At 36.2% G+C, this 26,943-nt stretch overlaps 1 protein-coding gene across 3 annotated transcripts in view; it reads left to right on the top strand.

Annotated features, from left to right (window-relative positions):
• Positions 1-26,943, top strand: part of TRPC1 (transient receptor potential cation channel subfamily C member 1) — a 63,908-nt gene continuing 36,965 nt past the window's right edge. The window contains exons 1-4 of one of the 3 annotated variants that reach the window (XM_079922166.1): positions 1-649; positions 10,813-10,967; positions 17,359-17,460; positions 21,644-21,846. In XM_079922166.1, coding sequence (XP_079778292.1) covers positions 475-649; positions 10,813-10,967; positions 17,359-17,460; positions 21,644-21,846 — 635 coding nt within the window. In that variant the 5' untranslated portion in view covers positions 1-474. Of the gene's footprint in view, positions 650-10,812; positions 10,968-17,358; positions 17,461-21,643; positions 21,847-22,280; positions 22,366-26,943 lie in introns of those variants that run through there. The other 2 variants (XM_079922165.1, XM_079922167.1) reach the window with 2 other exon arrangements.

Below are 26,943 nucleotides of genomic sequence, written 5' to 3'. Positions count from 1 at the left end.
GAGGAGAGCCGCGAACATCTCTGGGTGCAGTTCGGTTGGCGGTTTCCAGAGCCCTGGAGCCCGGCTGGTGCAGAATCGCCTCTTAGAGCGCCCTTCTCACCGATTTTCGTCCTCCACTCTGGCCGGGCCGCTCCCCGCGCGGCCCCAGCGGCTCCTGGCACGGCCCCGCGCTCGGCTGCCGCCCTGGCGCGGGCCACTCTGCCGTCCCCGGACGGGCGCGGACCTGCTCGGCCTGGGCGCCGGCGGCTGGGGAGGGGGCGCTGGCCCCGGGGCCGCGCATGCGCCGCCACCAATTTGGGGCTGTCGGTGGAGGGCGAGTGCTGGCTCCGTGGGGAGGCGACGCCCTTCGGGGCCAACGGGCCGCGCGCCGAGGCGGCCGTGGGAACGACTCATCCCTTTTCCAGCCGGGGGTCGGGGTCGGGGCTGGTGGGGGCCCCGTCCCCGTCTCCTGGCCTGCCCCTTTCATGGGCCGCGATGATGGCGGCCCTGTACCCGAGCACGGACCTTTCGGGCGCCTCCTCCTCCTCCCTGCCTTCCTCCCCATCCTCCTCTTCGTCGCCGAACGAGGTGATGGCGCTGAAGGATGTGCGGGAGGTGAAGGAGGAGAACACCCTGAATGAGAAGCTTTTCTTGCTGGCGTGCGACAAGGGTGAGAGCTAGGCCCCTTTCTCTGCTTCTGGATGCCCGTGTCCTTCACACCCCTCATCCTCTCCCCAGCCTCAACTTGGGGCACTCCCTCTTCCTCGTGCGCCGAGCGTCTGTTCGCGCCGCGCCCGCTGCACCTGCCGGGCTGCTCGGCACCGCCTCTGCCTTGTGAGTGCAGAGCTGTCGGGCGGGAGCAGCCGCGGGTGGCGCCCTCCGAGCGCCGCACCTGGGAAGGCGGCCCTGCCCGTGGTCTCCTTTCGTGCGGTCAGGTGTTCAGGTAGCGTCGTGGGGGCCGGGACCCTAGGGTTTCAGCCTCACCTACGCTACTGACCACTTGAATGACCTGGTCTTCTGCATGGGGCTTTAGTTCTTTCTTTCTGGAAGCCCAGAGGTTTTGTCTAGTTTTGGACCTTTCAGTACGAAAAAATCCCATGTCCTTGCTTAAGGTTCCTCCTGCTTATGGGCTCTCAGCTGGTGTTTTCTTTTCTTTTTTCTTTAAAACCTTACTTGTATTATTTAACTCCAGCCACCCGGTGCCTTGGTGTTCAGTGACTGTCTAATGGCATTAGGTATGTCAGTATCCTAGATGGACATAAAGACAGCACTTTATGGAGAAATTCTGCCTAAGTTCCAGAGTTTCTCCAAATTTATGGAACAACTTTGTTCATGCTTTTTATTAGAGAGGAAGGTTTATTGCTCCTCAGACGTCTTTGGGAAATAAAAGTAGTGCAAAATAATTACAGGGCAAAAATGTGGAATATATTTAATGTGTTTTCGTTTTTTAAAAAAATCTGGAAATCGATCACTTTTATGGCCATAACAAAGTCTCCTCACTTAAGCATGCTTTCTATTGATGAATATAATAAAAAGAATGGGAAATTGATTGCCCTAAGACTGCTTTTATTTCCTACGTGTAAAAAAGTGCTGTAAATTTTCTCTTTCTAAATTTATTCAGCTTGCCTTCCAGTGGCCATGCTTGCTTAGGAAAAATGTTTAGGATCATGCAAACTTCCAAATCATAAACCCAAAGGGCAACTTACACTGTGAAAAGATTAACTACAGAGGATTTTTTTGTTTGTATGTGTTTTTTTTTTTTAAATAAATGACAGCCTCCTTAAGCACTTTTACTGCTTTGAGATAGGATTTTATTTACACAACTTTTTGAAAACACATTGATGTATAAACAAAGTCCACCCCTGTCCATCATGAGTCCTTTTATGATCTTATGTAGTAGTATTAAATTATATTATGAAAGCATTTGTGAAAGTCCACCATGGACAGGTTCATACAGTCTTGGAAATGAGAAGAAACATAGAATATATGTCTATAACCTCATAAATATCATTGTCTGTGGATTACGTAAAATTATTTAGTATTTCTAGAGTGGATAGTCTGAGTTCTCTTCCTTCAAAAATTCTCTGAGAGAGGAAGGGAACAGATTGTGTTGTACTAGCATTAGTAAGTGGCTGCTACATCTACCCCAGCTTCTGAGCTATGGTTATTTTAAAGCAAACAGAAATTATGTCAAGAAAGGCAATTTAATATATCTGTTAAACTGAGGACAGAGGAATGTCATAATGGAACATAGCTTGAGTAAGTACTTGTATGGTGTGTATATTTAGGATTATTGCATGACATATGTCAAAAGAGTTTGAATGTATGACAGTTCTGTAACCTGTCCAGTAGTGCCAGTTGAAATAGCCTTGATAGTCTTTCTTCGTCAGTTTCCCTTTTATAACATGGTTAAGATCCTTGGAGAGATTTGGCTTTTGGGGGTAGGGTGGAAAGTAAATATGCATGCTTTTTCTCCCCCGTATAAATTAAAACATTTTTTAACAAGTGAGATTAAATAGGTATTTTCTGTTTCAGGTATGTTGAAATGAATTCTTAGGTTAGATTTGGAAAAATGGCTTATTTCTTACATGTACTTATGGTATACATTTATGCTGAAAAAAATATATTTGAGTTATAGCAGTTTTTTTGTTTACTCGTTTATATTCACTAATATTGTTAAACCTTTTTTAGCGTTACCCAAACCAAATCTAAAAGTGAAAAGTTTCCTGAAGTAGCTATAGTTGCCACTATTGCTTTGGAGCTTTCATCAAGCCAAATGGCAAACGTTGACTGAGACAGCTTTTGGGGTAGAGTACATAGGCTTTTCATAGATGATTTCATTTAATCCTCACAACCCCATGAGGCAGATGTTGTTATCCCCATTTTATGAATGAGGAGAATGAGGCTTAGCAAAATTTTAGAATTACTTTGCCCAAGGTTACATTAGTTAGTAGTAGAACTAGGATCTATTTTGAGCCTGTACTCTTAACCACTAAGTTTTGATCTAGTTGTAGTTGAATGAATGAAAATCACTTGTGTTAGAAAAGACACATCCATATTTGGATTTACTAACTGGAAATTAAACTTTCTCTCTGTGAATGTTTTATTAACTGTGGTTTCCATGGATTATGTTTATCCAATAAAAGTAAAAAGCTTTAATAGCACAAGAGCAGATCCACTCTAGAACATCTATGTTTCTCATCCTTTTTTCATTTATCAAGTTTACACTACATATGTAAAATGTCCGTAATGTATTCCACTTAAGGAGAATTCCTAAAGCAAAAATTGTGGAGATGGGGTTATGTGTTAGTGGATGGGTGACCCTTTGAAAGGTGTGTACAGATTAAGGAGTAAAGAAAAAAGGAAAGAAAACGATTTTATAGTTTGATTTTATAGTGTGTACAGCTAGCTTTTATGTAAATTATTAGTCCAATAGATCTCGGCAAGCGCAGATCCAGGTAGTGGCCACTTAATAGTGGCTATTGTTGATCTTGAAAGTGGGTCAGAATCATCTCAAAGGTAACATCGGTTCTTTTTCGTAAAATTTAGAAGAAAAAGTGAATTGAAGGCTCCTGTGCCAGTTATATAAAGCTAAGTCTGGCCCCCTACCCCACATAAAATTCTCAGAAAGTACGCCTATTCTTTTTAGACGTAGAATGCTGCAATTCAGAGGTAAAGGTTAATTGAAACAAGAGCTGAAACAAGAGTGTTGTTTTATGGAATATTAAGCAGTGATTCTTACCACCCAAGTCTTCTTCCTTTCACACTGAGAATTAGTATGGTAATGAGCCACTTTTATTTGTGGGAGACAGGGGTCTAACTTCAGACCTGCTGGCTGGAGAAAGAATTAATACCTTTATTTAGGGAGCATCTAAGCTAAATATAGTTGTTAATTCACGTCTTTGAAAGTAACTGTTGAGTAGATGGTAGCTTTAGTATTAAACCCTTAATTTGCTGATGATCAGTAATCAGTTCTTGTGTAGAAAAGGAAAATGATGAAAGGATTCAGTCTGGATTCAGTCCCTGCCAACTTTTCATGAAGAACATTTTCAGGAAATTTGATTTGCAATAAGTCAGGAGGCCCTTCTTGAAATTTCAGCATGGAGTCAGGGGAGGGGTGGAGAGAGCTGAATTTCACCTTTATTGTCAGGCTCAGTCTGATAATCTAGATCTGTGTCACCTTTGTGGTATTGACTTGCTGCATTGTATGGAGGGTGCTTTGATGCCTGGATTCTGCTTAAACTTTGCATACCTTTGGCTTAGCATGCTTTTGAAATGGGTAACATTTCTGGGAGAAGTAATATTAAGCTGTTGTTTTAATAGCACTTAATATATTTAATGGGACTTTTAAAAACAGCTATTTGAAAAGAGATTTTGAAGTGTCTGGGGTTGGAGAGGATGGCCGTGGGAAGAAAAAGTGCAGAGTACTGGGTACTGCCAAGAAGTTTTATGTCGACAAGGGACACCTAATGTTAAGAGGTATATGTGCTGTGAGGGAAGAAAACTTTGCAGAAAGGAGAGGTAAAGAGGGTACTATATACAAAATTCTACAGGCATTTCACAAATTGTCATTAGTATTTAAGCATTTAAGTATTTTGTACAGGAGAGTTTTTCCAGTCACCAGTGGTGCCATAGTGTATGGTTCATCTTTATTTTAACAAAAAAGACTCTTAAATCACCAGAATCTTGGTGGATAGTTTTATTATAAGAGGCTAATCATTGAGCAGCTAGCTGCTTCATAGTAGTATAATACTGGCATTTCTTTGTAGTGATTACAGAAGTGTGCTTCTTTATTTCATTTTTAACTTGCTGTTCTTTTCTATAATTCATCATCTGACTATATATCAGGTTAATTTTGTTAGGACACTGGAGAAAGGTGCTTTATCAAGAAATAACTGACTACATCCCTATCCTTTAGTACCTTCTTCTGCAGTGGAGATGCTCTCTTGTGCTCTTGTGAGGAGCAGTAAGGGAAATAAAGTATGTTTGTGCCTAATAGATCTGTCTGAAGGGCAGAAACAAATGCTCAATTTAACTTAAATGGCCTATTTATGATTTGGAAGATGGGATATTCTTAGTATGCAGTCAGTCTTTTATCTGGGCAGTTAAAAAAATGTAACCCAAGCCAAACCCCTTTACCTAGTATATTATAAACTTTGGGGAAGGGTGTTAAAAGATTAAATTTTATTGTATGGGTATTGTTGCAACCTAAGAATAATTCCTCTTCTTCCATGCTTCCAGTGTTAGAAATATCTTCCTTATAACTGACCACCAAATTTAATGATACTAAGAAGTTTAAGATCTAGGATTAGTAGTTTAATATGTAATGAGTTCAAAAGCTATCACTAAGAGGTAAGTAGTGACTTTTAAGAGCCTAAACAAATTAACAGGACTAAAAGAATTCCAATACCATATCAATATAGTTATGAGATTCAGTGGAATTTCTTTGCATGCCAAAACTTTGTGACCTATAAAGTGGTGATCAGCACTGTTATTAATAGCTTCTGTTAATTTTAAAAAAACCCCAAAAAACTCCTATGTTTATTTTCTGGTCATATTTGTTGCTCCATCACTAATACTTTTATATTTTTTGTAGCTTAATTTATATTGATCCATAGTGTACTTTTTCAGTTCTATAAATATGTATAATTTAAATGTATGTGAGATTAAGTTTAAGCAACACAATAAATACTTTATGAAACTGTATTACTGCATACCTGATATTAACTAAAGTTTTATACAACTTGTAACATCACTGTGAATTAGATCTCAAGTCATATACCAGACTCTAATTACAAAGTAAACATTGCTTCTAATAGATTCAAGAATATGTTAATAATTTTTAATTTATAAACTAATTTACTCTAAAAAAATCAGCATTACCTTCTATGATATAAGTATAATTTTTCCTGCAGCAGTGTCTGCTCTTTTGCCAGGTGATATTCATTATCACTAATAGTCTTAATTAACAGACATAAATGGCTAAGAAATTATAGTAATAATTGTCTTTTTCCAAAAATATTCAGAGTACTACGGACAGCTCAGCATGCCATGTTTCTGAGTATCTAATTTTGAAGGTTTCATCCACAACAATGTGATTACAAACATGTTGGGGTCTATGATAAATATTGGGTTTTGCACATTTGGTAAAACTACATTTTAAATTGTCTTCATTCTAAAAGTCTTGTATGTGTTTTTTTTTTCTTTTTAGTATTTGGTTCAGACTAATTTGAAGTTTGCTGTAGAGTTAACAATTTAATCAGTATTGTCACTATTTATATTTCCAGATCCAACAATTGAATTTGATCATGGCTTTGTATTTTTTTACTTCATCATTCTTTTTCCTCTTAATAATAAAATCTTCTGTTTTAAGTGTCTTTAGTAATAGTTCAATAAGAATGTTGCAGTTGCCATAGTCAAAAAGTTTGTTAGATAAACTTGGTTTGAAAAACTTCACAGATTTTTTGACAGATAAATTCTCCAGTACTTCACAACTAACTGAAAATTTGGTTACTATAAAATTAAACTGACCGACATTAATACTCCCATTTCAGTGATGCTGAAATTTACCATCATATGTCAGAAAATAAAATGAGATGCCAATGAAGAAAAGATGATTACCGGTTCTTCACTGATACTATATCATATCTCCACTGTCTTTCTCAAGTTGGCCAGGATGAATATATCACAGTTGGCCAGGGTGAATTTGTTGCTAAGGATCCATGGGATTACAACAGTATTTTTATATACTATTACATTTTTTTAAATTGTTGGTTAGGACTCACTACATTGATTTCATGACTGCTAATGGGTTTCAACCTGCAGTTTGGGAAACATTGGTGTAGAAAGATCATAGTGGGTAAGTGGGAGAGTGGCAACAAGGTAAATGCAGAATGATAGCAAGGCCCAGGTCCCATAAGGCTTAGTAAGCCACGAAAAGATTGTGGCATTTAAAGTGTGATTAAAAATCTTGAGGATTGGGCTTCCCTGGTGGCGCAGTGGTTGAGAGTCCACCTGCCGATGCAGGGGACACGGGTTCGTGCCCCGGTCCGGGATGCCGTGGAGTGGCTAGGCCTGTGAGCCATGGCCGCTGAGCCTGTGCGTCTGGAGCCTGTGCTCCGCAACGGGAGAGGCCACACCAGTGAGAGGCCCGCGTACAAAAAAAATCTTGAGGATTGAAAACCTGATATGATTTGAATTTTAAAATGATCACTGTGAATGCTGTGTGGAGAGTGGATTAAAGAGGTGGTGCTGGAGTAGAGGTGGGCAAACTACAACCCACAGGCCAAATCCACCCACCACCTGTTTTTGGAAGGCCTGTGAGCTAAGAATGATTTTTATATTTTACATTTCAAATGGTTGGGAATAAATCAAGAATAATATTTCATAACACTTGAAAATTATATGAAATTCAAACTTGAGTGTCCATAAATATTCTTTGGAACACATTGGAGTTCATCGTGTATATTTGGTCTGTGGCCACTTTGGTGCTGCAAGAGCAGAGTTGAGTGTTTGCAACTGGGATGATATGGCCCCCAAAACCTAAATATGGCCCTTTATAGAAAAAGTTTGTTGACCCCTGTACTAGAGTGTAGGCAGCTGTATCAGTAAAGACGTTAATGCAGAGTCCAGGAGAGAGATGATGGTGTCTTGAACTGGGGGTTACAGCGTACATGGGTACAAGTGGATAAGTATGGGAGATACTCTGGAGAGGGGACTGAGAAGTTTTGCTGTTGAATTTGGATACTGGTGGAACTGATCAAAAAGGTTTCTTTTTCCTTCCAGTTTAGGTTTCCTATAGGTTCTGTGACTATAGTTTATAATTGTTCATTTGCGTGAATGTGTCAACCGTGACAGGGTGGAAATTTTTATTATTTTTAAGGATGAAAATTACTTATTTGGTTTTGATTTCTAAGGTTTTTTTTTCCTTGTATAGCCCCCTAACTGTAATGGGAATAGTGTTTGAAACCTTAAAGCTGTAGAATCTGACATCTGCAATACAATTACTTTTTAAACAGCAATCTAAACCTTAAAAATGTGTAGCCGTTGTTTTTGACCATTTGCTGTATGTGAAATTTATACAATTTTATAAGAATTATATGTATACAGCTCTCTATACTTTTCATTCTCTAGCAATATGGCTGACTAAATAATCTGAAAACGCTTCTGTTTTAAATCACCTAGAAATGCTAGATAAAATATAATAAACATACATTTAAGTGAACAGCTGAGCTTTCAGGAAAGTAAGGAAAACAGATTCAAACATAAAGAAAAGACTGAAAAACAGAGGAGTGTGTGCGTTGACATTTGACTGCTCCGTGGATGGGAGCAAGAGATACTAGTCTGGGCATTGTTGGGATTTGAATTTTAATGCCCTTGTGGAAACAGGTTACAAAGCCTTGAGTTTGTACAAAGTGGGGGAATTGGAACAACATCTAAACATGAAACTAGGATCCTTAAAGGACTACACTTTTAGCAAAGGGGTAGATGAGGAAAAGAACCCGTCCATCAGCACAGGGAGACTACAAAGAACCTTTCAAATAAGACTTCCCTAAGAACTTGTAACTATGCTCCTGCCTCTTGTTGGCTTGGGGTTTAAATTAATATTACCTACTTGATCTGGGAAAACCTAAACTGAGAAATTAGTATAAAAAGGATTCATAGGGTAGCAAAACCTCTGAGTTATCTGGAAGAAGCAAACACAAAACATCCTTGGTGGGACAAGCTTTCAAACGAGGCTGCCTAGTTTCCCACAGTTAACCTGCATGAAGTTGAGTTTGCAATATCCAATTAAAAAATTCAGAAGACAGTCACCTATTATTACAATAGACACAACGAATAGGATTAAATCCCTAAGACCTAGATAATTATCATATGGAGACCATAAAATAAGTATGTTTAAAATGACAAAAAGCTTAAAATAAGGAAATTAAAACGTAAGGAAGTAAATCAAAAATTTGGAAAGGAATCTAATAAAACTTAGAGAAATAAAAAATGTAGTCATTAAAAATAAAATTAATGAATAATCAGCAGAAATAGTTGAAGGAGGAATAAGTGGAAGAGAAATCTGAAGAAGTTATCCAGAATGCAGGAAAGAGAGAGAGAAAGAAGAAAAATAAATCTTTAGAGACAAAGAAGTTAGAATGGGACAATCTAACATAATGTCTAAAGAAGTTCCAACAGGAGAAAAAAAAATAAGGGGATGAAGCAGTATTTGAAGAGAGAATGGCTGAAAATATTGCATATGAATGAAGGGCATAGTCCTTAGCTTCAGAAAGCCTAATGATTCTCAAGCAGGATAAATAAAATCTAATCCTCACCCAGACACATCATGAAACCAAAGAAAATAGAGCAAGCGTTTTTATGGGTAGCATTCTCCTACAACTAAGATATTGAAATCAGCTCACGTGAAATAAGATTTTAAAGTTATTTTCCAGTATTAGTGATAAGTTTTCACTGATCTATCTGCATGTTCATATTGGTTCAACTTTGTGAAGTGTTTGATAAGTTTTTTGCCATGGAGCATTAGTGTCTAAATACTAATTAGTAGTTCTATGAGGAAATAATTTCTTTTTGTGACTAGTATTCTTCTTGAGGGAACTAAGGAAATACACCATCAAGAAGACTACCATTCAACATCTTCCAAAATGTGTGGGGACTTTAAAGTCACTGGTTAAAAATAATAGCATAATTTATTTGAAATTTTAACCAAAAAAATCTGTTACTTTGTTATTCACTCATTTAGTCCAGTTTTAGAATTTTCTCTTTCTGTATCATGAAATCATTTTTTTTCCTTCTGATTTCCACTCTGATTGTTCTTTTCCTGTTTCTTATTCATAGACTTCCAAGGAACAGCTATATTTGCAAGTCACTTAAAATCATTTATTCATTGAATGTTTAAAAAGTAAGATGAAATAAAACAAAACCCACTTTGCTTTCTTTCTCCATTAGCATTTCTCTTTTGATTTATTCCCCTTTTACCTGCTGCACCAGCTGGTTAGCAGACAAGTATAGTGGGCCCTCTGTGAAAATGATTACCTCCATAATTATTCTCATTTCACCCCATGAGTTAGCTGTTTTGTTAGTGGGGTAGAATGAGGCAGAAGCTAATCTGCATAATCCTGACAGGTCAAATTTCGCTTTGAAATATTCTGACATTGGCCTCTACCAGCATTAGTCATAGTCTTGCTTAAGAGTTTTGTGAGCTGAATATTCTGTCGTTATTTAATCTAAACAGCTTCATTAATGAGATGTGTGTGTGTGTGTGGAGAGTGGGGAGGAGACTAGGAATTTCGGACATCTTTCCCTTTTACTCTACATACCCGCAAGCATATACACGTTCACCCTGCTTTTCCAAAGTATTTTCCCCTGTAAAACCTCTTCATAACATCCTCCACTTATTACTAGATCTCGTTTTTAACCATTTAACAATTAAATGTATGTATGTATTTGAGATATATAACTTAAATCCTTTAAGCTTATATCTTATTTTCCTAGCACGCAGTCTATGTTTTTAGACATTCTTTATTACTTTAAATATCTTCTGAAAGTTCTTCTCCTTATAATCAATCAGTTATGAATTTTAAACAACTTTGATTTTAAACTGTACATTTAAATTTTTTCTACTTTTTATGTTTGCAACTGATGTACATATTCTTTTATCAGGGTATAAGTTTTCAGCAAGGAAATGCTCACATTTTCTTTGCACATTTCCATATACAAAAATGAGTTTACGGTTTTTAATCTTTTAAATCAACAGGCTAAGTTTTCTTTACAGTCATTCTTATTTAATATGTCATGGATATTAAATTATGTTTGTATATTGTTATTTAGGTGACTATTATATGGTTAAAAAGATTTTGGAGGAAAACAGTTCAGGTGACTTGAACATAAATTGCGTAGATGTGCTTGGGAGAAATGCTGTTACCATAACTATTGAAAACGAAAACTTGGATATACTGCAGCTTCTTTTGGACTACGGTTGTCAGGTACAAGGCTAGATAATTTTATCCAGTAGCTTCTAAGTACTGTTAGATATGCCATGTTTTCTCCTTTCTTTCTAGTTTCCTTCCTCCCTTCCTTCCTTCCCTTTTTCCTTCCTTTCTCTCTCTATTTTTCTTCTCTCTTTCTTTCACCTTTTATTTTGTTTTGAGCTACTAAAAATTTAAAAACAAACTAAAAAAAAACCCTTTTTAAAAAAAGTATAGTATTTCGACTTGATTTATCTTTTTCTTCCCAACTTTCACTCCTGCCCCTTATATGTTTTAAACCATCCGACAGAGGTAAATTATCATGACTTATTAAAGATGACTTTGTTTTTATTACTTACATTATTATATTACTATTTACCTTATATATCTAAAAATAGTACAAGTGTTCTGGAAGTGTCAGGGGAACAGGCATTTCTGTGGCCTATATAATTTACAAGCATAAAAACAGAATACTCCTCACTTACAAAGCAATTTTCAATTTGATTTTCTCCAAAGTTTTATTAAATTGTCCTTTTTGTCTGAAATCTAGTGTTTGCTTATAGCTAAAGGTGAACGGATTTTTTTAAACTGGAAAACATTGACCTTTATGCTTGTCTTCATATCAGTTCGTGTAAAAAATCAGGCATGTGGGGCTTCCCTGGTGGCGCAGTGGTTGAGAGTCCGCCTGCCAATGCAGGGGACACGGGTTCGTGCCCCAGTCCGGGAAGATCCCATATGCCGCGGAGCGGCTGGGCCCGTGAGCCATGGCCGCTGAGCCTGCGCGTCCGGAGCCTGTGCTCCGCAACGGGAGAGGCCACAACAGTGAGAGGCCCGTGTACCGCAAAAACAAAACAAAAAAAGCAGGCATGTGTATGTCTTGAAAGAATTCAGTTAAGAGATCGGAAGGAAATTTAATAATATTATTTTCCTTCCTTTTTGGGTTGCTTATGATGGGACTTAGCATATGAATTCTGGCTCTTTTTTTTCTTTCAAACAGTATGGTTCTTTGCTCTTTTGTAGCTTTAAACTAATGAGACTTTTTTGGGAGTGGTATCAGGAAGCACTCAGAAGATTTTAAAAAAATAAGTAGGTTAGTCCTATATATGTTTCTATTATATATATAAATATAATACATATATATATGTATTAAAACATGTGGTACTGTCTCTGTGTATACATATTTAGAGTAGAAATAAATTGCTTTCCCAGAAATTTCATTTATCCAGAACACCCCCGAGAACCAGGAAGTAAGTGAAAAATACCTCTGAGCAGCCAGGGTAGATGGCGGTGAAGTTTCCCATTTATGAGCTTTATCATAGGGGTAATTCTGGAGTCCTCCTTCAAAATCTGTTTTTTCTTACTTTAGGTTCCACTTTAACAAACTTACTTAGTTTTCTAATCCATAGAGAATTACAGGGGCAACAGAAAGGGCATGAGGCTGCAGTGGAAAAAAATTAGGCACAGTACCTCTGACTCTATTTAAAGAGTCAATAGCATTAGATACCTGTTAATCTCTAAGGGTACTGTATGTTAGAGTGGTAATTGCTGTTTATAACAATGGCCCAGAGTCAGTAAGGGAAAGTTAAATTATACTCAGTACGTATTACTTGAAGAAAGAAGAATATATATAGTACTTCTGAAAGCAGAAAACTTCCATCAAATTCGTTTAAATTTCAAAGTTAAACACTTAAAGGCATAAGCTTCAGTTACCTATAAAATAATGTCGCAAAGAAAGTCTCTGATGATTCTATGTAAAAGAGGTATTAGGGTATTGATATAATAATCATTTTGTCTTTTTACATGTAAGATTCTATGTATATAAAATTTCTGCAGTATACATGGTTCTTTCACATACCTGATCACATTTGAACATCATAGGCAGCCTGTCTAGATGTTATATTTTTTCTAGATCAGAAAACTGAGGCTCATAGACTGTAATGAATTGCCCAAAGTTCTAAAATAAGTAAGGGCAAAGCTAAGATTGAAGCCAACCTTTTGACTGCAAATCCCATGCTCTTTCCAGTTCACTGTGTTCCATCTTAAATTACCTATGTCTTATCTGTCAGTCAACAGATGTCCAAGGCCTTTGGTTGGGTGTGACTGTGGAAATGAATATGTAAAACATGAGTTCTGTACTAAAGGATGTTAAAACCAATTGGACGATGAAAGTGCATATGAATTTTAAATCAATCAAATGATACAAAAGTGTATTTCATAAGTGCTGGGTGGTAATAGTACTTGACCCTTGTATGTCGCTTTGAGGTTACAAAGTGCTTTCATGTATTTTATCTTGTGTTATACTAGTGGCTCTCAACCGGCAGTTTTGTCCCTTAGGGGACATTTGGCAATGTCTGGGAACATTTACGGTTTTGCAGCTTGGGGGTGGGTTAGTACTGGCGTCTGGCAGGTAGGAGGTAAGGGCGTTGCTAATCATCCTACAGTGAACAGGACAGCCCCCCACAATAACGAATTATCTGGCCTCAAATGTCAATAGTGACACCATTGAGAAACCCTGTTTTATACTTAAACTTTTGTGGTTCACAATAAATGTTTTGGAGACATAGGAAAGAGGAGATCACTGTGGTTTAGAGCTAGCAAGAAAGGTTTCATGGAAGAATGGCAGTTGAGCTCAGCCTTGAAATATTAATAATTGCTAATATTTATATAGTTCTACTGTGTGACAGGAATCTTAAATATATATTCACTTCCTTAATCCTTACAACAGTTCTATGAGATAGGTGCTATTATTATCCCCATTTTATAGAGGAGGAAACCATGGTACAGAAGGTTTCAGTAACATGCCCAAAGTTACTCCGTAAATGCCAGATCTGGAATCTGAACCCAGGTTCTGGCTCCAGAGTCCATGCTTTTACCTGCTACCTAAAACTACTGTAAAACAGGAGGTGGAGAAGGACGTAAACAAAGGCATGTAAATGTATATTCTTGAGACAGTGAATTGACTTAGCCTTTTTGAACAAAATATTTGGGTTGGATAGTAGTGGAAAATATCTGGAAAAATAACTAAGACAAAACTGATGAAAAGGGCTTGAATGCCAGTCTAAGGAATTTGGCTTTTATATGATAGATAGTGAGATCATTAAATAATTTTTGAGGAAGGATGTGATGTGTCCAATGGTATTTAAAAAAAACTAATGTAGTGGCTGTGTTCAGTACAGATTAAAAAATGGGAAGTGGGGAAGGCTATAAATAGCTTGGGTGAGCAGTTTTTATAATAATCCAGATGTGAAGAGGTTAAAGCCTGAACTGGAATAGTGGCTATAAGAATAGGGGAAAAAATGGTAGATGTGAGAGATGTTATGAAGGAAGAATTGATAGATCTTAGTATTTAAATTTGGAGGGGGGTATTGAGAAGGAGTCCAAGATGATTTGAAAATCTTAAACATGGGTTACTGGGAGAATGATGCAAGAAAAACAGGAAGTTAAGTCAAACTTGGGGCAGAGAACTGTGAATTCTGGTTTTAGCCTTGTTTATTTTGGGGCTATCAGGCAGTTTCCAGTGGAAAGCTGACATCTCTAGGGAGAGGTTGGGCTGGAGAGATACAGCAGTCGTGGCCATGGAGATGACCCGACATCATGAGAGTGGATGAAATCATAGAGAAGAGCAAACAACTAGTGCTGATTCTTTCTCAGGGAGCATCTACATTAAAAAAGAGCATTAGAAGGAAAGGGTTTCATTAAAGGAGTTAGGATATGCAACGTTGTGAAAACCAAAGAAACGGTTTTATTACGTTGCTGAGAAATCAAGGAAAATGGTAGGAAAGGCCATTGGATTTTGAAACTGGCATCAGTAGAATTAGAGAAAATGACACGCATGAGTTTGAGCCTGAGAGTGAGAGAAAGAAAACTCTAGTGGTGAGAGAAAGAGAGGATCATGTCAATTAGCAAAGAGTGAGGAAGTATTTCATGTTTTGGGAGGTTTGGGGAGGTGAGGGCTGGGACTGGTGTTTCTGCGAAGGAAGGACCAAGGTCCTGTAGAAGACCAGAGCACTAAATAGAATACCTAGGTGGAAAATTTAGCTTTGGGAAAGAATGAAATAAATGAGTATCTGAGCTTTGAGGAGAGAGTATGGGAATTGTTGAAAAGACAAATTCTGAGGTGAGAAGGGAGATAGTAACCTCATTAACACATAATAGGTGTGTACTGAATAGATTTTAATAAAGAATGGTCAAATATCTGTGAAAAATTAGGAAGCAAAACTAATGAGGACATTTGTATGCCTAGAGATACTTAAATAATTCAAAACATTTTTCCCTTCGGAGCTGCCTTTGATATATCAAGTAACAGCATTGTGCAGAATAAGTCCAGGGCAACTCCTTACATGACTTTTTTACATAAATTTTTTTATACCTGAAGCTTATCCTTTTAAGCCTTGAAAGATTTAACATGAATCTTTCTTTATTCTTTACTAAATAGTATATCTGAATATAATTTAACTTTACCATCATAAGTGGGAATCATTGAGAGTTTAATCATTTTACTTTGCTTCATATAGTCTGAGACTATTGACATGTTTTCCCTTACATTAAGTGGCTTCAGACTGCTTTGTATTGATAGTGATTTTGCTATGCTGATATTTTATCTTCTCAATGATCAACTTTTAGCCGTTTTTCACCCATCCTCCCTTCTTTGTTGGTTTTAATCTAGTCTGAAGGGTACTTGGGAAAGCCAGGTGTCTGTTATGGACAACTCTAAGTCGGTGTGGGTGAGGCAGTTGCTTCTAGGAAAGAATGCCCATGAAGTTCGTTTGTGACAGCTCAGTATGGTTTGGGGAGAAATTTGCAGCTAGATCCATGGCTATGTTTCAGATGATTGGAGTTGCCTGGTGTTTTGACTTGGAGAGCAGTGGCATTACTATAGGTAGCTTTATAGGTTAAAATTAAAAACCATAAATGAACTGTTTAGTAGTAATGAACACATGGTTCTTTTTGCTTGTTTGCTTCACCTGACCAAGTACAGTAAAAACTGAAGAGAAACGTTTGTAAAGCAGAAGAATAATAGTGCTAGCTTTTAAAGAGTAAGCTACAGCCCAGTGAACCCTAAAATGTTTAAGGGATAAAATAATGAATTAAATTTCCCATGAGGGTGGGGAGTTTTTCCTGTAAGAATACATAGGCAGTTCCTAATGGTTGAATGTGACCCCAACCCAATTATTTGGGGTGCTTAGTCCTATTTTTAGACATCCAGATGAAGTCTGCCATTTTTAGTCCTGTTTTTGACATCTAGAGAAAGTGGATGAAAGCTTTCTTTTCAGCTACAAAGAATATTAAAGATCTGGTATAATTTCATTTTCATGGGAGAGAATATTGATTTAAATAGTTGTTAAACAGTATAATAGTTTAAAAATGTACAGGGTACATTTTTAAATAATCAGGGTATTTTCTTAGATTAAATCATTACCTATCCTCACTTTTTGCTTCTGCCTTTATGGTTTTCCTTAAAAAACAAAACAAAGCAAAACAAAAAGAAACCCCAAACCTGATGTCTCACTTGCCAAATATCACAATAGGACTGAAGAGTTTGTTATATCGAAAAGTTGAAAAATCTCCATTTCCTCAGCTTCTATTTAATTACTTTTCCTCCTGTCAAAGTTGGAGCTTCAAAATGACCTATAGTTTGGGAGTAAAACTATAAAGTCACTTCTCCGGCTTGTCTCTAAGGACATTGGTATCCTAGTTCTTTGTGATTTTTACTTGCTAAGATTGCTGATGTTGGGAATTTCCTGGTGGCCCAGTGGTTACGACTCGGCGCTTTCACTGCTGTGGCCTGGGTTCGATCCCTGGTCAGCGAACTAAGATCCCGCAATCAGTGTGGCACCACCAACAAAAAGAAAAAGATTGCTAATATTAATGCCATATTTGTACCATTTCAGTCAGCCGTGTGTGCTTTAAAGATGAGAACAGAGGGGCTCCGCCTTCTGTTAACATATTTTTCATTGTCCCCTAGCCTCATGGTTGCATTAGCATTTTTATCAGACAGAAAACAATCCTTTACCTGTAGTAATTGTTCTTGGCAATTTCTTTTATAGATTTGGAGTAATGAAGATTCTTTTGGTCCAAAGTTCGAGAGTAAACATCTTGAAAAAAATAACATATCAACTAATACTGCATAGATCAGCACTGTTTCATTAATAAACCCCACTATCAAGCATTCATTATTTTACCAGCTCATTCAGTGAAACCAGGACAAAAATATGTGTGTTGTGGTACACTGAAGAACTGCCAAGGCTAGCAGATGTACTATTTGGACAGTCTAAATTTTTAAAAATTCAGTATTACTGTATATAATACAGTTTCAATTTAAAAAATAGTTTTCTTTATGAATTAGTAAAAATAAATAGTTTACCTTTTTATCCTCCATTTTCAGTTTTAACCTTTTTTTTTTTTAAAGTCCGCAGATGCACTTTTGGTGGCAATCGACTCTGAAGTAGTGGGAGCTGTTGATATACTACTTAATCATCGACCAAAACGATCATCAAGACCAACTATAGTAGTTAGTACTCTTAAATATTTATTAATTTGGAATTTTAAACCAGAATAGATCTCCTGCCCCACTGCCATTTTTTTCTCCCTCCCCTCCAATTTGCTTTGTTTTAAAGAAATAGATTTTTGTTTTTTACTCTGTAAAATATTGCTTTAAAGTAAGTAGACATTTGCAAGAATAATTAATGTTGCTCTCAGGAAGCCTTCTTAAAATTCATGATATTTCTATAATTTTGCCAGTGTGATCCAGTATTTTTAGTTTGGAACATTCTGCAGGTTAAGTTGAAAATACAGATTAGCTTCCAGGTGCATTTAAAAGTTAAATATAAACAGTGAAACCATAGAACTGGAAGAAAATGTAGGTGAATATTTGACTGGGAGGGAAGGACTTTGGAGAAAAATCACAGTGGCACAGCCTTTGGCTGTATAGAAATTAAACTTCTAGAATTAAGACATCAGGCAAAATTTAGAAAGCAGATGGATAACTTTCAAATGATATTTCCAGCATATATCAAATTCATAATCTTAGTATTAGATGAATTGATGAAAAACATCAAAATCAATAAAAGACATGGAAAAATCTCAAAAGAAAGTACAAAATATTAAATCTTACTAATAATCAAATACGAGGTGCTAATTTTTGCTTATCAAACAGCAAATTTTTAAAAAAACTAATAACCATTGATGGCAAAGGCGTAGTACAGCCTCATACACCACTGGAAGAGGGTATTTTGAAAAGTAGTTTGGCAGGATATGTCATAAACAAGAAAGATGTTCATATTCTTGAACCTAGCGCTTCCTCCTCTAGGAATTTGTAAAGGAAATGGTCAGAAATGTGGACAGAAGTGTTACTTGTAATCTTAATTGTAGCAATGAAAAAACCATGTGACACAATCTAAACATCCCAAAATAGAAGATTGGAAACATAAATAATTACATATATATTAACATGATTTTTTTAAAGGAATAATTAGGAACATGAAAAAATATGATACAGAAGGGAAAAACTGAGACTAGTAAACTGTACATATAATATGATCTGAGATTAAAAATATGCACAGAAAAGGAACTGTATGGAAATGTAGCAAAATGTTACCTAACAGCAGTCATCACATTGCCAAATTAAGGATATTTTTCCTTACTTTAAAATTTTTCTTTATTGCTTTTGTAACTAGGAAGATAGTCACTAATAATTAAATAAATTCTACTGTAAAAATGAGATATTTGGGGCTTATCTAGTGGCGCAGTGGTTGAGAGTCCGCCTGCCGATGCAGGGGACACGGGTTCGTGCCCCGGTCCGGGAGGATCCCACATGCCGCGGAGCGGCTGGGCCCGTGAGCCATGGCCACTGAGCCTGCGCGTCCGGAGCCGTGCTCCGCAATGGGAGAGGCCACAACAGTGAGAGGCCCGCGTACCACAAAAAAAAAAAAAAAGAGAGAGAGAGAGATATTTGTTGTGTATCAAAATTTTAAATTTATAACATTCATTATTGGTGAGGATGTAGTAAAACAATCAGTAAAAATTAATTTCTGGGAGTGTAAACTGGCTATACTCAGAAGAAAAATATTGTTTTAAGAAAGAATTATAAATTGGTTGCAAATTATCCGCCATATTCTGAGAGCGATGAGAAGCTCCCCTAAATTGCATACTTTATCATATATTAACTGAAATATTTTTCTCTCATTTAAACTATTACAAAGTTTGTGTAAGCATGACTTTCTCCAGAGGATAGTTCCAACTAGTTTAAGTGGTGGTAAGCAGCCAACAAGAGTAGAGAAAAAAGGGCCAATAATATAACTCCTATCCAAAAGATCAGAAATGATCAGAAATCCTATTCAATTTTCTGACACCTATCCTGCAGTTACTAGTATATTTTGGTATACCTATTCCACCTTCTAGTCTTTTAATCCATTTACACTCTTAGGGAGGGTGAGTGTAGTGTGCCAGGGTATTGGAGCAACTGACTGATATCATTTCATCACCATTGCCACTGCCAATCAAATACTGAGTTGTAAGTGTGGTCAGTCCTCACCTACTCAATGAAAGAACACTTTTTACACTATCTCTAACAAAGAAAGTTATCCAGGCTTTGCCTGAATACTTCCAGTGACAAGATCACATTTTAACGGCCTCATTACAACTGGACAGGCAGTATCAAATATTTTTATATACTTTTTTTTTTACCATCTCAGTGAATTCATTGTATATTCTTGGCTTATCAAAATTGTTTTTTGATAAATTTTCACTATTAAATACAGGTGTTTTTTTTGATAGTATGTAGATTATATTATGAGCATTGAAATTAGGAACTTTAATCATCTGTCTCTAATAGTTTTTTTCATACAGTTAATTATGTTTCATAGGAAAAATGAGGACCATTTTTTTTCTTAAGGGATTAAATATGATTTTCTCCTCTTTATAACCTCTTTTTTTGTAATTGGGGGAATGGAGTAAATTTTTAGATTTTTCTGTAATTTTAAAATAAATTCATTAATTTGAAGTCCCCAGTAAATAGATGGGAAGTGTATAAACAAACTATTCATAAAAGAGGAAAAAAAAGATAAGAATGTCAGAAAATACTAAAATTTACCAGTAATCAAAGAAAAGTAAATTAATATTTCATGATAGTTTTTTCACTCATAACTTGGGAGTGTGATCATACTCAGTGCTGGTGAGTAAACCTTAGTGGGTGGGTACATTCCTATATTATTGGTAATATAAACTATTAAAAGGACTTTGATAATATGTATAAAAAGCTTCAAAATTGTTCGTGGCCTTCAGACCTATAATTCCACTTCAGGGGTTCTATGTTAATGAGATAATCCTGAATTTTGAAAAAGCTGTATTCATAAAGATGTTTGTGGTAGTATTATTTATATTAGCAGAATAAAATATCTTGAACATAGAGACTATGAACTTCCTTAAACTGCATGCAAAATTCTGTACATGAATTTTTTTTTCCAGAAGATTCTGGGTTATAGCTTTACGAGATCATTATAAGGGTCCTTGATCTTCAAAATATTAAGGACCATTGTTTTTAATCGTTGATGCCAAGTCATTCATGCCAAAGTTGCCCTTAAAAAGCGGGTGTGGTGGAGAAAGGACTAAAAGGAAATACTGTAAAATATTTTGGGTAGTAGGAACATGAACATTTTTATTCTTTCTGCTTTTGCATATTTTTCAGATATTTTATAATGTGTGCACTACTTTTACAATGTTAATAAAAATTACAAAAATTAATGGTGAACTTGATGAGCTTATACTATGGAATCAAACAGCTCACAGGAAAACATCTGTGAAAAAGTGATAAGTATTAGAAAGAATATGTAATAGTCATAAAATAGTCAACCTTCTTTATTTAATCCTGCTCTTTATTTACTAATGTTTCTTTCCTCGTGTCATGCAATCACCAGGCATGAGCCCATGTAGTGAAAGGAGCTCAGCCTCCAGAATAACACTCAGCTGGGGTCTATCTGCACTTTGCCACTCTCGTCGTAGCTCGGGCACATTAACTTCTCTGAGCCTCAGTTTCTTCGTGGGGATTATAATGTTCAATTTTGCAGGCTATTGGGATTAAATGAGATGATAAATGTAAACTGCCTAATAGTTCCAGGAGCTATGATTGTTAGTGTTTTTGTGCATTTGTAACAGGAAGTAGTATAGGTGGTGTTTGAGAATATGTAGAGAATTACACAAAATGAAGAGTGCTTCCTATTTACTTATTCCTTTCAAGTAACTTCGTTGCTATCAATGTGGCAAGGTTTTGCCATAGAGGTGGAATTAAACTTGTTTTTCTCATGCATTTATATTTTGCCTACTTTTAACATTTCTGTTTTTCCATTATATTGTTTTTCTAAAATTCTTGTTCTTTATCCTTGTCATGCATGTTTCCATAATCCTGTGAAAATGAAACACTTTCTCCTAAAGTATTTCTCTAGATATCCACACTTCTTTGTTAGTATGAACATTTCCTATTGAAGATTTTGTCTGTCATGATTATATTGCATTTATTAACTAAAGTTGAAGTTTTGAGGTTTCAAAAAAGATTTGATCCTAGGAAAATGTTTATCATATTCCTCAAAATAATTTTTGTATTCTTTGTGCATTCAATATTTTTCATTACATTTTTTAGATAAATGTTTTTCTGAAGTCACAAATAAGAACTTTTGGACGTTTATATAAATATTTTTCAGAAACTAATGGAGCGAATTCAGAATCCTGAGTATTCAACAACTATGGATGTTGCACCTGTCATTTTAGCTGCTCATCGTAACAACTATGAAATTCTTACAATGCTGTTAAAACAGGATGTATCTCTACCTAAGCCCCATGCGGTTGGCTGTGAATGTACATTGTGTTCTGCAAAAAACAAAAAGGACAGCCTTCGACATTCCAGGTCAGAAAATTAAGGTTTAAATTAAGATGTATTATGCAGTAAGGTATATGTCAATGAAGTTTTTGTTGTTGTTTTTCTTTCTATGTCTACTTTAAGAAATATGGTACTGCAATGACTAATGAAAGCCAGACTTCTAGCTCCTTTGCTTAATACAATGAGTTCTGCATTTTAAAGAAGTATTTACTAAATGATGAATAATTAGGAAAAAATTTCAAATAATGAATAAGGTTTATCTCATACTTCTGCTGGACAGGGATGGGGTCACTATTTGCTTTTTAAAAGCAGAGTGTATTAATCTAAGAGAATTTCCAAGCACTGGAAGGGGTAGAGATACCACTTCCTGTCTTATTTATAAGAAAATAAAAACTATTATCTATCTAACTAGATATTCAACCTGTTATGCCTCTTTTTCCCCTCTCACACAGTATTTGAGTCTTCTTCTCTTCTCATTCTTCCCAGTCAAAAATATTAAGAACAACTGAGGAGTGAATGAACAAGAAAGTACCCCTTCTTGGACAGGTTGAGCAAGATCACACATGTGCATGTTGTATAAGGTGTATGGTTCTGGGCTAGACTTGAGAATCTAATTTTCAGCATATGCCTTTATGTATATATTATCTATATAGTAGTCAAATATAGTTGAAATAGTATCAAGTTTAGCATTTACTACAGAAAATGTGGTTTGGAAGTCCGAGGTCATCCGTTGACATTGTTTTCTAGTTAAGGATTGTTGTGCAGTATATTTGAAATTAGCTTTAAAGCTGCAAACCATCCACCCTCCCTCCTTCCTCACCTTTCAACAGATAGTCACAAATCCATAAATTGGAAAAGTCTCCTGGGAATCAATTTAATGTTTACTTGCAGAGATTGTACTGGATATTTTTTCTATTTTTTTAATTAATTAATTAATTTATTTTTGGCTGTGTTGGCTCTAGAGCACAGGCTCAGTAGTTGTGGTGCATGGGCTTAGTTGCTCTGCGGCATGTGGGATCTTCCCAGACCAGGGCTGGTACCTGTGTCGCCTGCATTGGCAGGCGGATTCTTAACCACTGCGCCACCAGGGAAGTCCCTCTATTTTCAAGTCTATCTTACAATGAGATCTGTGTTTCTCTTTGATAAGATCTGGTTAATAGCTATGCCAATTTCATTTAACTTTTTAGTTTTAAAATGACTAGTCTATGGGGAATTCCGTGGCAATCCGGTGATTAGGACTCTGTGCTTTCACTGCCGAGGGCAGTGTCAGTGAAGTTGATAGGGCAGTTTCAGTCCCTGGTTAGGGAACTAAGATCCTGCAAGCCGTGCAGCTTGGCAAATAAAATAAAATACGCTATAAAATGACAAGCAGAAATGATCTTTAAGACTTCTTCTAGTATTAAAATCCTTTATTAATATTAAATATAAATATTTTTCAAATATTAAATATTATTAGGTATGCTTATTAAATATGTGTGTAGTTTAAGCAGTTGGAGGTGGGGGGTTGGAGCTGGAGAAAACACTTTACCTGTCTTGGTTTGAGCTGTGGAAAAAGCTTGGTTTGAAAGTTTTTAGAGGAGCTGTGGCTTGAGCTCAGTGTTTAAGTATCGATAAGAATTAACAGGTAAAAGGCATTTTACACAGTATGTGAGTGTGGTTTATTTAGGGATGGTCTGGTATATTTGTTGAAGACGTTGAGAGAGTTTGTTATTGATGTTTGAGAAAACAGTTATAGCAAATGTCAAAGGCATCTGACTGAAGTCATTTCCAGGAATTGCTAAGCAGACCTGCAGGAGAAAAGGAAGCTAACAAATGAGTAAGGGATGGGTAAAGGTTTCAGTGACGTTGAAGAGTTAGGATACTAGCAATAAGGAAGAGAGGCAATCTGTATTTCTAAGATGTTGGGTTTTAAATTTCAGAGATGATGCAGTGCCAGGTGATGCAGTCTTGCCATTTGCAACAACGTGATGGAACTTGAGGGCATTATGCTAAGTGAAATAAATCAGACGGAGAAAGACAAACACCATATGATTTCACTTGTATGTGGAATGTAAGACACAAACAAACAGTCTGTGAGTTACTTGGAGAAGGCATTCAAAGTTGCAGCCATTTCTCAAGAGTTCCCTTGAGGAACTTTTTCTTTTTATCAGACTTTCTAATGCTTGGCACACATGCCTAATTTTTTAGTCAGCCAGGGATTTGTGGAGACTATATATGAATGCTTGTATATCTTTTCTCATTTCCAAGATCTCCCTATTAAATTTCTGATTGGTCCACTCTTTGTCTCAAATCAGACTGCAAGCTTGGCCTTGCAAAGCTGCAGGTTTTCCTTGTTCATCTCTACTAAGTCTAATCCTTTCAGCCAGCAGAGCTGTAGGTTTTTGCTTCCCAATGAATTGATTTTTACCCCTTTAGCACAAAGATACAGATTTACCAGCTTCAGGCTGGAAAACTGCAGTTCTCATTGAGTGAACTGGAGGCAGAGGTGAAGAGGTAGCCTCAGGTGAGAAGGCTGCGGATTCCAGCCATTCCTGCCTGAAGCTCTGGCAGTTTTCCAATAATTGATTCTCAATAGACAATTTCCAGTGACCTGAAATAGTTGATTTTTAAAAAAAAAATTTGTCCATTTTTATGCATATATTTTGTGTAGTGAAATCACTGACCTCTTCATATCCCACCATTACTTTTTTTTTTTTTTTTTGCGGTACGCACCCCTCTCACTGTTGTGGCCTCTCCCGTTGCGGAGAACAGGCTCCGGACGTGCAGGCTCAGTGGCCATGGCTCACGGGCCCAGTGGCTCCGCGGCATGTGGGATCTTCCCGGACTGGGGCACGAACCCGTGTCCCCTGCATCAGCAGGCAGACTCCCAACCACTGCGCCACCAGGGAAGCCCCCACCATTACTTTTGATAGTGTTTTGAATACCAAAAATGACAGATTTAATAAAGCAAGGCAGCCTCATTATTTTTCAGATTATATCTAATTGCTTTCCATACTATGGCTATTCCATTATTACTCCAGCATAGTTGGTTGCCACCAGTACTAGCAGTCACTCTTCCTGTGCATTTTGTCACTAATCCATATTTTGAAACATGACTATGTAGGTTAATACAAAAGTCATTTTTAGAGACAATCTGATAAAATTAATTACTATAAAAATTAATTGCTATGATGGAAACAGAAAGATAAGTTGCTCAATTATATATATTTTTCTCAAGTTTTTGGACAGTTTTGGTATAGGCAAATACCTCTGTAGAAATCCTTACTTAAGATACAGGTAATTGTACTTGTTAATTAAATATCTCGATCAGAGCTGGATTTCATAAAAATTGTTTTCTTAGAAATGCATTATATAGAAAAAAATGCTTTGTATAGAGTCTATTTTTGTGTCTAAGTAAGACATGAGACCTATCATGTAAATAAGGAATATTTCAATAAATTTGTTACATAAAAGTTTTAAATTTCCATACAGAAAAATTCCATTGCAAACAAAGTAAAAGACAACCAATGAGAGAAAAGTATTTAAAATATTTTTGACTAGACAGAGGGCTAATTTCTTTTATATATAAAGAGGTTTTACAAATTGGTGATTTAAAAAAAAAAACACCAGAAAAATAGGCTAATGCAAATGAACAGGTAGTTTACAGAAGTATAAACAAATAGTAAACATGAAAAGATGCTTAAGCTTTTAAAGAAATTCAGAGTAATACAACTCTTAAAATTCTATTTTTCATCTGTTAGGGTAGCAATGTACTAATGAAGATGTAGGGGAAAATGAGCTCTCCTTATTGTTAGTGCTTTGGAAACATCTACCAGAATTTAAAATGCACATGGTGTTTTATCCAGCAGTTCTGAATGTGCAAAGGGTATATGAACTAAAGAATAATCAGTTTTACATTATTTATGGAAGTAAAAAATCAGAAACAACCTAAAGTTCCATTAATGGAGATTGGATGGACTGCCATCAAATGGAAAACCATCCAGTTTTAGGAAATAACGAGATGACTCTATATGTAGTGACATAGAAATAGTTGTCCCTTCTAGAGAATGTCACACAGAGTGAAGTAAGTCAGAAAGAGAAAAGCAAATATCATATAATAACGCGTATATGTGGAATCTAAAAAAGTGGTACAGATGATCTTATTTGCAAAGCAGAAATAGAGACACAGATGTAGAGAACGAATGTATGGATACCAAGGGGGAAAGGGGTAGGGTGGGAGGAATTGGGAGACTGACACATATCCATTACTGATACTATGTATAAAATAGACAACTGATGGGAACATACTGTACAGCACAGGGAGCTCTACCTAATGCACTGTGGTGACCTAAATGGGAGGGAAGCCCAAAAGGGAGAGGATATCTGTATGTATGGCAGATTCATTTTGTTGTGCAGTGGAGGCTAACACAACATTGTAAAGCAACCATACTGCAATAAAAATTAATTTAAAAAAAGAAATAAAAAAAGAAAAAAAATTTATAAAGTGTCTTGGAAATTCAGATGCAATAAATTTCACCTAAGAATTTTAGGGTTGTAGGCTTGTCACAAAAGTAGCATGAAAGCTGATTCCTTATGAATAACCAAAAATTGATAAAAATCAATAAACATACTCAGAAAAGAAAAAAGAAGAAATAGTTGTCCCTGTACACAGTGTGTCTGATTATGTTTGTGTGTGAATAGAAAATATCAGGAAAGATTTTCATAACTCTCTGAAATGTGACTCTCTTTGAGGAGTGGAGTTGGTGGAAGGAGGAGAATTGGGGAGCATTATGTTTCTAAACTGCTTGCTTTTTTTTAAACAAGCATATATTAAATTTGTATTTAAAAGAAAAAATATTTATATAATACCTACCAAATTTTAAATTAAGAATTATATATTTATAAATGAAAGAATTATAGCAAAATTTTTCTGACTTAGTTCCTATTTAGATATTGATTATAAACATTAATTAGTTTACAGAAGGTAAAGGGAGTACTTTTCTATTAGTTAGAGGTTAGACATAAATCAATGATTTCATTCAAATTTCATTCAAATCATTCTTAAGATTTGAAAGGTCTTTCAAAAATAACCTGGTTGAATGAGTCATGTGTTACACATATGTAGCATATTAAAGTAAACTTATC

This window comes from Stenella coeruleoalba (genome assembly GCF_951394435.1).
Source record: "Stenella coeruleoalba genome assembly, chromosome: 5".
In the NCBI taxonomy this organism is placed as follows: Eukaryota; Metazoa; Chordata; class Mammalia; order Artiodactyla; family Delphinidae; genus Stenella; species Stenella coeruleoalba.
Note: the sequence above shows the minus strand (reverse complement) of the source record. Positions and strands in the feature narration are given on the sequence as shown.